The sequence below is a fragment of the Arthrobotrys flagrans genome (assembly GCF_004000055.1).
Source record: "Arthrobotrys flagrans strain CBS H-5679 chromosome Unknown unitig_1, whole genome shotgun sequence".
Classification (NCBI taxonomy): Eukaryota; Fungi; Ascomycota; class Orbiliomycetes; order Orbiliales; family Orbiliaceae; genus Arthrobotrys; species Arthrobotrys flagrans.
Genome location: NW_027137556.1, coordinates 2,430,515 through 2,443,731, shown reverse-complemented (window position 1 = coordinate 2,443,731; position 13,217 = coordinate 2,430,515). Strand labels below are relative to the sequence as shown.

Here is a 13,217-nt window from a genome sequence, read left to right as displayed (position 1 = left end):
GAACAAAAAAATGCAAAATCCCAAAAAAAAGATGACGCGGCCCAGACGCTATCATGATAGAGAAATAGCAGCAAACATAAGAACAGCAACGAGACAATCTCGCTGAATATCGTGGATGATAAAGAGAGTCCAAGGATTTTGGGTTCGCGAATATACCACCACAAACTGTGTGTTTGAAAATATAAACACACCGCTTTACCACCCGGGAGAAACCATTTACAACTACGAAACACACGCGTTGGAAATCAAGATGAAAAGAATTATTTCGGATTCCTGATTCTCCCACGGGCCAACCTAGCAATCCCTAGTCCTCCCTTTGACTTAGTAGTGGGAGCACCAGAGATGCTACTGGGGGTTGGGATACGATTAGGAGGACCAGATGACGTGTTTCCATGACCAGAGGTACCAGAGAGATGGGGTCCCGAGGAGGAGACACCATTAGCGGGTGGGACATCCGTGAGTGGTGGGAGGGTTGGGGCCTTCGTGATGTACTGAACATTATAGCGCCTGGCTTTTTCTTGAACGTTTTTGAACTTCTCAAGTAGTTCTATCCACTTGATTTCGTTCTCACTTCGGGCCTTAAGACGGTTGCGTGATTCGTAGGAAGATGTGGTTGAATTTGGAGCCCTACAGGGTTGTTAGAACATCCCGTTGATATGGCGAGGGGTGGAGAGAACTTACGTTCGTGGAGTCAGCTGATGCAAATACCCGATGGCACTAACACTATTCAGGCGATTCTTTAGGGCGGCAAAAGCAGTCGACTGAGGCATAAGCATCAAGAGTCCATAGAGGCACTTGTAAAGGAATGGGTATTTCTCGGGCTCCAGAAGCTGCATTCGAAGATCTTCGATATAGGTTAACACAGTAATTTGTTGGCTATACAACGGACCGTAAACACTTACAAGTAAATACCGGAGATTCGAGAAGCTGAACCAACTTGTCGAGCTGGATCAAAAGACTGACAGAAAGCTCCAGCTCTCCACTATATATGGCATCAGAATGCTGCTGTCAAAATTTTGGTGGTGGAAGGGATGTTAACGCTTACAAAATCGCGAGGAGGTTAGAAGCTTGCTCATAAGCCTGGGCAAGAAGACATAGACAGAAGGCGGCAACAGCATTGTGACACCACGATCTGAATAAGGCGATAAAGAGGGTTTGGCCATCCTACAAAGGTATTAGCGATGTTCGGCGAAGGGAATAGTGGAGGGAATATTGGTGAAATACCTTGGTATCCAAGCTCCTCAATCGCTTCCTCAGCTCGCCAATCTCAGGAGCTGTCATCAAATTGTTATTCAGTAACTGGACCATGGTGCTGGCGAATTCGACATCCTCCTCTTTCTCGATGATCTCGGCCAGAGTACGATATATGCGCTCAGGGTTGAGATTGAGGCAAAGGCGACGGATGATGAGATAACCACGGGTTTCCAGAAGGCGACGATCGGTACTGAACAAGTTCAAAAGGTCATTCATGAACGAAGCGAAGACATCGTCATCACTGTTCCTTGAGATTTGTGAGAGGAGCTCAAGATCCTTCGTGACAACAAGTTCGCTTGGGTCGGATAGCGTCTTAAGAAGTGCTGGGAAAGTGCCATCATTGACGGAAATAACCTTGTCACCGGCTTTATTATGCAACATGATGAGCCAGTCCAAAGCAGCGAGTCTAGTTGCCTCGTTTTCGTTGAGAAATTGGATCGTCAAAGCATGAACGGTGGCGCCGTAATCCAACTCCCTAGTAGTGCCGGAGAGAGAAGCACGGTTGGCTTCTTCACCAGTGGGGTCGTCTGTTTGTTCAGCAAGCATCGGGGTGGACGATCGAGGATCTTGGTGGGAGTTAGGGGGGATTGGTGATTGACGTTGGTGGGAAGTGATAGCTGAAAGTTTCGAGTCTCCAAATAAGTTTAGAATGAGGTTAAGCATTCGATTATCGACCTTGAGCGCAACCTCTCTGACAGATTCAAAATTGCTGGAGGTGGCTGGAAGAACGTATGATAAAAGGCGCGGGATAAATTGGACGACTTCCTCAGGGCAGATCTCAAGGAAGCTTGCGACCCAAAGGAATCCCGTACGCTGAAGTTCTTCCTCTTCTACTGTTTGTTAGTATAAGGGTCTTTATATCTCATTTATTAAGGACACTTACGGGAAGAAGGATCGATGAAGGTCATCAGTATTTCCAAGATTCTCTTGTGGTCAACGGGGATGTCCTGGCCGGGCATCCACATACCATCAAGTCCACTCTCCGGGTCGTCAGGACGTGAATCGTCGTCTTCCTTCTTGGTGTCAGTGTCATCCGTAACGGCTCCCTCGCTTTCGCTTGGACTCTTGTGCTTGATCGGTTTAGCAATCGTTCCTCGGCGTGATTCGACTCCACGTTTGACGTATGCGATCTTTCTGATCTCTCCCAAGAAACCCTCGAGGCAAACTTCAGTTGCGTCATGAACATCGGCGTTAGGGTCAGCTAGATATCCGAAAAGATCTCCGAGAAACTCGGGAAGAAATGTAACAAGCTCGAGATCCGGGATCCCATCAAGGAGAACGATCCAAGAAACGAGAAACTGGCGAGTGAAGGGGTTGATAACATGAATTCTCTCTTGAAGCAATGGGACGAATTTCTTCAGAGAAAAGGCAGTCGGAAGAATAGAGTCCGAATCATTCTCCTCCTCATCCGATGCGACAGCCTCATCCTGAGGGGCATGTAGGATGGAGATGTAAGTCGAAGCAGATTCGGCGACAATGTCTTTGATAAGTCTGTCCAACAGCTCAGCACCATTCTTAACAGACAATTCCGTGTCCGCAGTAAGCTAGATGGATAATCGTGAGCTTGGCATGCTCATATCCGGAAGGAGTAGACGTCATGTCCTACCTTGCATAGGGCGTCGAATATCTCATTGAAGTTCAAGAGGACTTCTCCCTTGGCAACCTTGGCAATATTGTACATACTTTCGCAAGCATAGTAGCGGACTCTAGCATCCTGGTCTTCGAAACAGGCGAGAACCGGCGGAATGATGGAGTCGAGGTAATAGGCCACCTCCTGTGAGCCACCAGTACTGTTTAGCCCGAGTTCCTTGTCGGTGGATGTTGTGTGTAACGTACCGGACCGAGTGCTATTGATGCAGCAGCCAGACCGATTAAGCCGCCATTCCTAGCATGTGGTTGATGAATGGCATAGGCGAAATCGTGGACTAGCTGATCAATGATTTCCTTGATCTTATCGGTGTCATTATTGGCAAGATGCTCTCGAATTAACCTCTCTAATCTACCATAATTATCGCCGTATTAATTAGCTTCAAATAACCAAAAGGATGATCTCTAGGACATGTAACTCAGGGAGACAAACTCGAGAGCACCCATCTTCCTCTTGTCGTAGAGCTTATCATTGAGACTTCGTCCAATCGCTGGATCCATCTCTACTGCTTCTACTTTGGAATCCGAAATCTCTTAAAAAGGGTTTTGATAATGGTTGATGATCAATGGTGAGTTTTTAAGATGTAGGTGCAAGCAGTTTCTAGAGCTCGACTTGAGAGGAAAAGAAGTAAATCCTCTGAAGCTTTGATAGAGCTCAAGGTCGCTGCTTGGATTTCGGAAGATGCCACTACTGTGTTTGCTTACGAGCAAAGCTACTCAAGTACCGATGGTGATGTAGCTACTGCGATTTGGAACTTTTGTATGCGTAGCTGGGACTAGGATTGAAGGACAGGAGGATGGTTGTAGGGAGTGGTTACGTCAAGGACCAGGATGCTATCCGAGCTTGATAGTGTCTACCGAGAGGTCCCTGCGAGATCGGTGAAGGGGGATTTGAATGTCGGTGGATAGAGCGATAAGGGCGTTTGATGAAGGTGGCGAAAAGATGGAGATGGTTGTGAATGATGTTGATGTTGATGTTGATGGAGGACGTCGAGACAGCAATCAAAGTGAAGACGTAGATGGCGGTTGGTTACCCAGGTCCTTAGTCAGTCTCTGCGGGGGAGGCTGCATTATCGTTGACCCAGCCAAGCTTCACCAGGCCACTGGCTGCATCTTCACCGCAGCCAATCCCAATGCCACTTCTGCGGCACCACGGCATCGGCTCTAGTTTGTCCCAACCGAATTGGACTTCGTTCCAGCAGCGGATCATATCCACTTTCAAGGGCATTCTGGTTAAGTTTTAAAGACTGCCGTCGAGTCGCAAACCAACAATCACCCAGGATCTAGAACGACTTTAGCCTTAAGCGACCCGAACTTGGGGCGGCCTTCTTTGTTTTTTCTTTCTCTTCCTGCCTTCCCCCAAGTCACATGTGCATATGTTATATTATATGAATGCCATGCATGACAAAATACACAGTATCATCACTGACACAAACGACCGGTGGGTCTACTAAATACTAAACGGGGGTTTTAAACAAAAAAAGTCCTGGAAGCCTGGCAGAAGGCCCAGCTGCAGGCGGTCAGCATCAAATCTCGTTTATGCAGGCGTGGTCTGGCAGGGCATCTTGAAACGGACTACCAAATTCGATCATGAAGCTGGCGGCGCTGGCACTGGCATAGAATACGACATTGCTAAGCTATTAATCTATTCTACCGATCCAAGCAGAGATTCCTAGCTGCTTAAAGAAACCCATCAATCGCCTGTTGTTTTTGTTTTCATTTCTAAAGATCCTTCCCTCATCCTTCCATCTATTGCATCGCCTCCAACAAATGTGACATCTTAGACACCTTCACAACAATTACAACAACACTAACTGCAGTGCGGCGGGGATATCTCAAAAGTTGTAGGCGGGCGGACGACCTTTAAACATCGCTGTAGACGGCGCAAGGATGTCTCGGACAGAGAAAGAGACCGTCGGCAACGGAGATTTATTCGAGGACCAAACTGAAGCGCGCAGACTCGATGAATTAAAGGGAATCGTCCCAGAATCTACATTCTCAGTTGAAAAACTGCGGGAATGGCTGATAGCCTTGTTAGTACTACACCAGCCCTCTAGCTTGAATTCGATGTATATACATATAACGAACATATATATCTACGGGATATTTCGTTACATGTGTTTCCAACGATATTAGACGTCAATGGCTAATAATTGTATGCTTCGTTGATATAGCATCGTCTGCGATTTCAACGTTGACTTGGGTTCGTCATCTGGATTGTTTTACAAATATACTTCATGAGAAGTACCTGTACAAGAACTATCCAACTAATGTTGCTTACTGCTAGGTCCTGAGATCGAGTGGATCTATCCATATTCGCCATTCTCGCCAGCAGATTTGACAACTATCTGCTTCAACAGTTTCCCAGATAGAAATAATCCCGATGACCTCACAACAGATACTTCTTTCCACTTCCGCTTTCGACACACATCAAAAGATATCAAAGTCCCGTCGTCCGAGTTGGTATCTCATCCCGAGTTCTGGTTCGGTTACTGCTTGTTTCGCCAGCAGCGAGACGAGACTGTAAAGCGAAAATATGGACAGAAATCATTCGTGGTCGTCTCACAACATGACTTTACATCTCTATTTCGGGATCAAATGCTGGCAAAAACTCTGCCTCTGCTTGACTTTAGTGCTAGTTCGGCCTTGATGGAGTCTGCTTGCGCACAGATTGTGAATTGGCCGACTCCCCGACCTGGGCAGATGGAACTTCCTTTCTTTGGTTCCATATTCAACCTTCACATGTTGGTACCATCCTTTTTTCTAGACTGTAGAGTATGGTTACTGACGTATTCCGTAGTCCCTTACATTCTTCATATCCATTGCAGGGACTTGTACGCAAAGAGTCAGTGAAGCAGAACCACCCAATCGACATCTTTGCATTGGATCCGGTCGGATCTTGGAAGCAAGTAGTTGAATGTCTACCAAATGCTATTGATTTGTACATCATCTACGAACGGGTAAGGTGTCCTAAAAAGTTATAAAAAAAGTTTACTCGACGTCACTAAGAAGTATCAGATACTCCTCTGCGAGCCAACAGTTGCCCTCGCACTGGATCCTCGGTTTTGCAGTGAGTTCGTATCACTAGCTTTCGATCTCATCAGACCTGTAGGTAGCACTTTCGGTCTATGGCCGCTCGAATCTTCTCTAATATTTCATGGAATAGGTGCCATTTGCTGGGGATTACCGCCCCTACATCACGATGCATTCTGGTAGGAGTAACATTTATTCATCGCCGCTAAGCCCGCACTGGTACTAACATAATAACATAGACATATTCTTACAATCTCATGGCGGTGTAAGCACGATGCAACCTAAACGTCCACCTCTCCACTTACTAATATGACTTCGCTATAGCCAAACACGAATCACTATTTAATCGGAGCAACAAACCCTTTCATATTGAAGAGACTCCAATCCCCACCATCGAAGAAACCCCTAGTCGGCCATGCGCCAAAAGATATGCCCTATATTGTCCATCTTGCAGAACCAATTCCCAAGTAAGTCCTCAGATATATCATAATGCCAAGTGTATCTCTAATTTTGCAACAGAAATGGGCACAAAAATCGGAAATCAAGGTCACCACATAAAGAAGAAACCGGTTTCGACGTCGTCGGCCAGGAGCCGAAAGGATACGTCTCTAGAGACTGGGCATTTCTCAAAGAGCTCGACGAAGCTTGTAAGGGCGACAGCTCACCAGCCGATATCAGTCGACTTGTCCGTCGACATTTCGCCTATCTCACCGCACGATTTCTTGCACCCCTGGATCGATATTTCGCACAATTAATAACAGCCAGATCAGCCGTGGATCCCTTCGAATACAAGGGTTTCTCGGAGACGGACTTTTTACAGATGTTGTCGAAGCACGGGAGCGGCGTTGAGTTCAAAGGAAAGACGCATTTTCAACGAAACAAGATGGAGGAAGCGTTTTACAAGAAATTCTGCAAATCACCGTCGTTTTTCAGCTGGTTACAAATGAAGATGGAGTTGGCGAGTCGCAGCCAAATGGCGCGATAACTTTTGGGTCCGGATTTTCCCTTTTATCGACTTTTTTTTTTTTCCGGCGCGGTGTTTAAATTTCTAGGACGGGTTTATTGACGAGGTACACGGTACATGATAATGTAATATGGGCGGCTAGGCTTTGGGCGGGGAGTCTTCCGGTGTTTTTTTTACTTTTGGCTATCTGGATCGCAAATGTTCCTCTTCATCAATCGGATTTGGTATCGATAAGGGCGGTTACTTTGTTTGTGATTTTGCCGTATACATGTGTGTTAATTGTCAGTCATCAAAAAAGTCGATGGAATATAATGACGTCCATGACGGGTTCGAGTGGATGCATATGCTTGGCGGGACCCACCTTTAATTCTGGCATGCGACCTCGAACGAACGTAACTCTCCGAAGATATATCCGCGAGGGGGAGCGTCAAAGCCCTGGGTTAGCTTCTTACCGTCACCATCCAACAGGCCTGCCATGATCACCTAATCTACTCGGCCATGTATGTAACCCGGCCGTCAACCTCATCGTCAATTCTTCCAAAATGCAGCATCCTCGCCAGCTGCCATTCTCTCTTCCTTCCTATCACCGATAGGCCCCAAATTACCCGATATCACGAACACCATCACAAACCCCAATCCCGCCCCTACGCCACCAATTCCCACCACAGTTGGCCAACAAAACCAATCTCCCAACTGACCCCCTACGAAATCTTTAACCAACCTCATTCATCAATCTACCAAAAAGCACACTTCTACCAACTAGTCAAACTCTACCATCCGGATTGTATCCCACCATCCGACCATCCGTGTTCATTACTCTCCAAACCCACAAGGACCGAACGGTTCCGTCTCATCGTCGCTGCAAATACTCTTCTATCCGACCCGGTGAAGAAAAAGGAATATGATGACTTCGGGGTAGGGTGGAATTCTATTCCACGACATACGGATATTAGACGGCGGACGGCAGCAACATATGCTTCCGGACCGTGGAAGAATTCTCCAGCTGGGAATGCGACATGGGAGGATTGGGAGAGGTGGTATAAATCCGAGGGTACGGGTGGCGGTGAGAATTACTACTCTTCACGGGGTGGGAGTACTTCCACTGGTGATGATGCCGGTGCTGCAGAGCCGATAACTGCGCATAGGAACTTTGTGACGGGTATTATGTTGCTGTCCTTCGCGGGGATATTGATACAGTTGGTTAGGGTGGATCAGTTTAATGCTTCGTACGAGGAGAAGAGGGATAAGAAGAATAGAGATATTCAGAGGGATTTGTGGAGGATAAGGAGGGATTCTATGGGGAAAGATGGGAGGGTTCAGGCGTTTTTGAAGATGAGGGATCCGGAGGGGTATGGCGGGGTAGAAGAGGTGAGGGAAGAAAGGATGAGAAGGTTACTTCCGGAAGGAGAGGTTTGTCTGAGTGAAGGTGTTGGGAGAGATGCCGAATAGGAATCACGATGGGAATAGGAATAAAAAAGGGATCGGGATCGGGACTGGGATTGTATCATGGCTGGCGTACGGTTTGTATAGGATATTCGCTCTTTCCTTCTTGCTACGACAATTGTCATCTTGAATGTAGTATATTATGACTTTCTGCTCGCCTCTATCTCCGCTATAGCTAAAATACAGCCGAAAACCTCCTCTGGTGTGGCTTCAAAGACCTACTTTTGATGGCGATTATTCTGCGTCTATGCAATAACATCTCCTTACATCTTATCCTCCATCCAAACACTCAACTGGCTGACACCCGAATCCCACTCGGTCAACCGATCCCTCATACCCTTGATTTGCTGCATAGTCAGCACCTTGGGCTGCACCCACGATATCCTTGCAATTCCCGAAACTTGATCTATTGACCCCCGGATCAACCCCAAGCTTAGAGCTTTCATCAACAAATGTTCAACCTCATCCGGTGCCACCTGCGTCTCCTTCATAATGGTTGCGAACGACAAAGCTCTCTCATTCGGTGGTCGGACGAATACGGCCTCAGTCAGGGCACTCAGTCGGATCTTCCTACGCAAGAAGTCGCCACGGTTGGCGAGGGTGGGCTCTTTGGCGAGGTGCACTGTAAGACCTTCGTACTTGCCGATGTTTCCTTCGTTGAAAGCATACAGAAGGGCGTGTATCCACTCGTTCTGTGTGCCTTTTAGAGAGTCGAGGATGGGGTGGAGAAGAAGCTCCCCAAAGTTGTAGATTGTATCAGCGGCGAGGGCGGAGACTGCGAGGAGGTAGGCGCGAGCCTGACGGTCCGCGACGGGGAGGTCGTCGATGTTAATGCATGCGAGGTAAAGGAGGGAGTTCTTGTAGTATGAAGCGAATTCTTGTCGTGCCTGAAGAGGAGAGTGGGTTAGTGGGGTTTACGGATTGTGGGTGAAGCGATAAGATAACGTACGTGATAATAATCCGCGTTAGCACTATAGAAAGAGGCGTGAACCATCGATTCTACGGAATCAAACTTGTCCAAGATCTTCTCGGATTCATCCAAATCTGTCCTTCCACCCTCGAAGTCATTTATCTGCAGCTTGATCTTTGCTGCTTCAACTGTGGCGTATACGTACGCCTCCTGCGATGTTCCCTTGACCTTGCCCTTAAGTTCATTTAAGAAGTTCAGGGCTTCGTTCTTATCTAAATAGATGTTTTATCAATATACCGTGATCACCCAAAGCTATACAATAGTCTGTGATATATATTCCAGATGGCACCCGCGTACCTTGGATATGTGACGCGGCCAACAGCCCTAACGACACCAGGTTCAACTGGTTTATCTTATCGGCAAAGGATAAAACAAAAGTCTGGTATATCGACAGTCTTTGCTTCCCACTTTGTGGTTTATTGAAGAATTCCAGCAGGGACTCGGTCAGTTGATGCCATAGCTTTCGTGACCATAGTTCTTCGAACTGGAGGAACATGACGGTAAGCTCCTCATCGGCCTTGTCGCGTTCCTCAGCCAGGAACACCTCGATATCGACGGTCATCGTTGCTGTATCTTTTCTTGACCGGTCGGAGGAGATTCGAAGGAGTATACGGGATGTCGGAAGGCAAGTGGTTCGTGTGAGGTCGTGAAGTGTCGGTGGAGCTGAAGGTCGAAACTGGGGTTTGGATGTTGAAGCAAGGTTGAGGTGAAGCTTGGAGTTGCGAGTTGAGGTTGGTCCGAAACAACACAAATGGGCACCAGCCAACGACATCATTCGCTTTTCGTGGTACTAAGCCAGTCCTCTTCCAAACGACGCATGCAAAGACGCTTTTCGACAGCCTCAATCACCCCGCCATACCCGCCATCCCATTCGCTTCCCTAGCAGCTGGACGAGCGGACAACATCGCCATCCTTCCATCATGTCGGCTGCGAGGGTTATCGCCTCTCACGCCCGTCCGGTGGTCTTGAACCCTATTACCACGGCGGGACGAAACGCCCGGCAAATTCACGATATCGCTATTACGAGGACGGGAAAGCCAGTATACAGACAAGGTGGTGGAAGGTACGGTGGCTGTATCCGTCCTTAGGGTCTGGTGTATGGGCAATTGCTGATATAGTGGGCATATAGGTCGTCTCTCGGAGGTAACTTTTGAACCGCTCTGTAGAGAAAACTTAGAGGCGCTAATTGACGGCTCGGAATAGGTCATACCGCTACAGTCTTCGGCGCTGCCGGTTTTCTGGGTCGTTATATTGTCAATCGATTAGGTGCGACCGATATCTTGGAGATATGTCAGGGAATGGACGCTGACATTACGGATAGCCCGGACCGGATGTAATGTTGTTATTCCCTACAGAGAGGAGATGTGGAAGAGACATCTCAAGGTCACCGGTGACTTGGGACGTATCACATTCTTGGTACGATGGTTTAAATTACCCTTTGCAACCTTTGGACCCGGCTTATACGGTATATCAGGAATTCGACCTACGAAACACAGAGTCTATCGAGGAAAGTGTACGACACTCGGACATTGTTATCAACCTTATCGGCCGCGACTACGAGACCAAGTGAGCATCATCACATCCTCCCGGACCGAAAATTGATAAAGTACTTATCAGATATTCATGCTAGGAACTTCACTTTCTGGGATGTTCATGTGGAGGGAACCCAACGTATCGCCGAGGCCGTAGCCAAATACGATGTCGACAGATATATCCACGTATCTTCCCACAATGCCGACCTCAACTCGCCATCTGCTTTCTTCCGAACCAAGGCCGAGGGTGAACTTGAAGCCAGGGCCATCTTCCCTGAGACTACCATTGTCCGACCAGCAAGAATTTGGGGAGAGGAAGACCGCCTGCTTCTGTTCCACGCTCAGAAGAGATATCTAATCACTTCGAACAATCTTCGAGAGAAGTTCCGTCCAGTTCACGTACGTTGAGATGACAATCCGTCGATATTCTATAAGGAACCGTTCGAAATTTTAACATGCCTACTTGATAGTCCATCGATGTCGGAAGAGCTCTTGAGAAGATCGCCTACGACGACTCAACTGCCGGTCAAACCTTCGAGCTCTACGGCCCCAAAGAATACAGCATGGGTGAAATCCGTGACATGGTCAAGAACGAAACCAAGCGTAACTTGACACATATCAACGTTCCAAAGAAACTTCAACAGGCTTACCGTGCGGCATGGGAGTACGTCTGGTGGCCATTGACCAGCGTAGACGAAGTTGAGAGGGAGTTTATCGACCACGAGATCGACCCTACAGCGAAGACATTCGCTGATTTGGGTATGGACAAGGTTGATGATATTGGAGAGGGTATGCTGCGATACGTCCGATACTTTAGATCGAATAAGTATTACGACCTGCCGCCAATGACAGAAAAGGAGAGGGAGGAGGAGAGGAAATATTGGCACGTGCGGGATGATATTTATCACTAAAGAGAAATATCAAGCACCCTTTTGTTCATAGTCTTTGTGGGAAGGAAGTATTATTTTTTGTAAGTACTAAACTTTTTTTGGTTGCCGTTTCTTTGTTTATAAAGAAAATAATCTTGTAAAGACACCTGGGCTTGCAGGATGTATATATACGAATACAGTTTCCCTGTTCCATTGCTGTGAATTCATGAATTTCAAACATGCAGCGAACCCGTGGGTGATTGGCCATGCCGGGCCACGAGAGCACGTTCCAGTCGGCCACGAGAGCACCATGTCTAGCTATATTTCATACTCGACTTGAACTTACTGTAGTCCCATTGAGTGATTGGTGGTTACTTAGCCGGATGGGCTTCATCGGTAAAGGGATGGAGACACTCGATAACAGATTCCGGAGTCGTAGTGACAAAGTAAGGAATCGAGTACCTGGCCCTCGTGACCTGCTTTTCCCCAACCGAAGTATATCGATCTTGAAATGGCGGAAGACCGACCCTGTGTGATGTTGACCGCAGGTAGTCTAGTTGAAGCGTCAACCTACCGCCGATATTTAATACCACTATTCATTTGGTGATATAATCACTTATCATTGCTCCAACGTGCCATCAGGTCCGCAATGTTTACGAGACAAGCATTTTCGTTCGGCTCAACCTTGAGAAACTCGCCGGGTTTGGTGGGACTTTCTACCTCTAGCCCTCCACAATCATCTTGAAAGAGCAATTTAAAGACACTACATTCGCGAGACATATCAGATACAATATTTCCGAACATGATTTCCAAAAGAAGATTTACAAACCCCTAATCGCGATGTGCCGAAACCCTCACACCCTTCCCTTCTTCCAGAATACTGGCATCAACCTCAGGATAATGCAACAGCCTCAATTGATTATGATGCCCTGTAAAAAGCTTCTCAAAGTAATTTTCATCATCAAGACCAATACCCAACGCCAAAGCCTTCGCTATCTCTGCCGAAAACTCCGTCAGGGTCCAATAGAATTTTGTCATAAATTCTTGAAATCCTCTGGCGGAATCCATGCATAGGGCTGCTCAGGATAATGCTCCGACCCAATTTCATAAGATTCTTTAATATCGGGAACTTCTCTAGTTTGAGATAGTGAGGAGTCGGTGTCCGTTCCTCGGGTTAGGTTTGAGACTCTTTCTAGACCTGGATGGGAGTAGCCCCGATGATGGAGGAAGCCTGGAGGGTGTGGAGCGAGGGATTTTGCTTCGGCGGGAAGATCGAAAGAAAAGTTTTGTCCATTTGAAGGCTTCGGATATTTCCGATAGGGGACAGGATGGTCGGTGAAGGAGACGAAGCTGTATTTACGGAAGGCATCGACGATGGACTTGGAAACTGCGAGGCGAGTCTTGGGGTCGCCGTTAAGGAATCAGGAAAACTTGATTGTGGGTATTTCGGACGCCATCTTAGGGTCTTAGTTCCGAAGTCCCCTTAGCTAACCTGAAGTCTTCTG

General features: G+C 47.3%; 5 protein-coding genes across 5 annotated transcripts; 3 read left to right on the top strand and 2 right to left on the bottom strand.

Moving 5' to 3' along the window:
• Window positions 1–260: 260 nt before the first annotated feature.
• On the bottom strand, window positions 261–3,402 carry DFL_008742 (uncharacterized protein; the record flags this gene model as incomplete). The annotated part of the gene is made up of 9 exons (XM_067638519.1): window positions 261–627; window positions 682–844; window positions 903–982; window positions 1,046–1,164; window positions 1,225–2,084; window positions 2,138–2,798; window positions 2,861–3,028; window positions 3,091–3,253; window positions 3,335–3,402. 9 exons carry the CDS (start codon window positions 3,400–3,402, stop codon window positions 261–263), a joined length of 2,649 nt encoding a protein of 882 aa, XP_067486399.1.
• A 1,389-nt stretch (window positions 3,403–4,791) lies between these two features.
• On the top strand, window positions 4,792–6,919 carry DFL_008741 (uncharacterized protein; the record flags this gene model as incomplete). Its single annotated transcript, XM_067638518.1, has 9 exons — window positions 4,792–4,934; window positions 5,076–5,104; window positions 5,189–5,645; window positions 5,702–5,861; window positions 5,920–6,009; window positions 6,068–6,113; window positions 6,174–6,199; window positions 6,259–6,401; window positions 6,454–6,919. The coding sequence occupies 9 exons, from the start codon at window positions 4,792–4,794 to the stop codon at window positions 6,917–6,919; spliced, it is 1,560 nt and encodes a 519-aa protein (XP_067486398.1).
• Window positions 6,920–7,396: 477 nt separating this feature from the next.
• DFL_008740 (uncharacterized protein) lies at window positions 7,397–8,347 on the top strand (the record flags this gene model as incomplete). The annotated part of the gene is made up of 1 exon (XM_067638517.1): window positions 7,397–8,347. One exon carries the CDS (start codon window positions 7,397–7,399, stop codon window positions 8,345–8,347), a length of 951 nt encoding a protein of 316 aa, XP_067486397.1.
• Window positions 8,348–8,604: 257 nt separating this feature from the next.
• On the bottom strand, window positions 8,605–9,873 carry DFL_008739 (uncharacterized protein; the record flags this gene model as incomplete). Its single annotated transcript, XM_067638515.1, has 3 exons — window positions 8,605–9,228; window positions 9,291–9,523; window positions 9,609–9,873. 3 exons carry the CDS (start codon window positions 9,871–9,873, stop codon window positions 8,605–8,607), a joined length of 1,122 nt encoding a protein of 373 aa, XP_067486396.1.
• Window positions 9,874–10,231: 358 nt separating this feature from the next.
• On the top strand, window positions 10,232–11,754 carry DFL_008738 (uncharacterized protein; the record flags this gene model as incomplete). The annotated part of the gene is made up of 7 exons (XM_067638514.1): window positions 10,232–10,374; window positions 10,441–10,454; window positions 10,515–10,577; window positions 10,633–10,727; window positions 10,786–10,877; window positions 10,942–11,242; window positions 11,314–11,754. 7 exons carry the CDS (start codon window positions 10,232–10,234, stop codon window positions 11,752–11,754), a joined length of 1,149 nt encoding a protein of 382 aa, XP_067486395.1.
• Window positions 11,755–13,217: the final 1,463 nt, after the last annotated feature.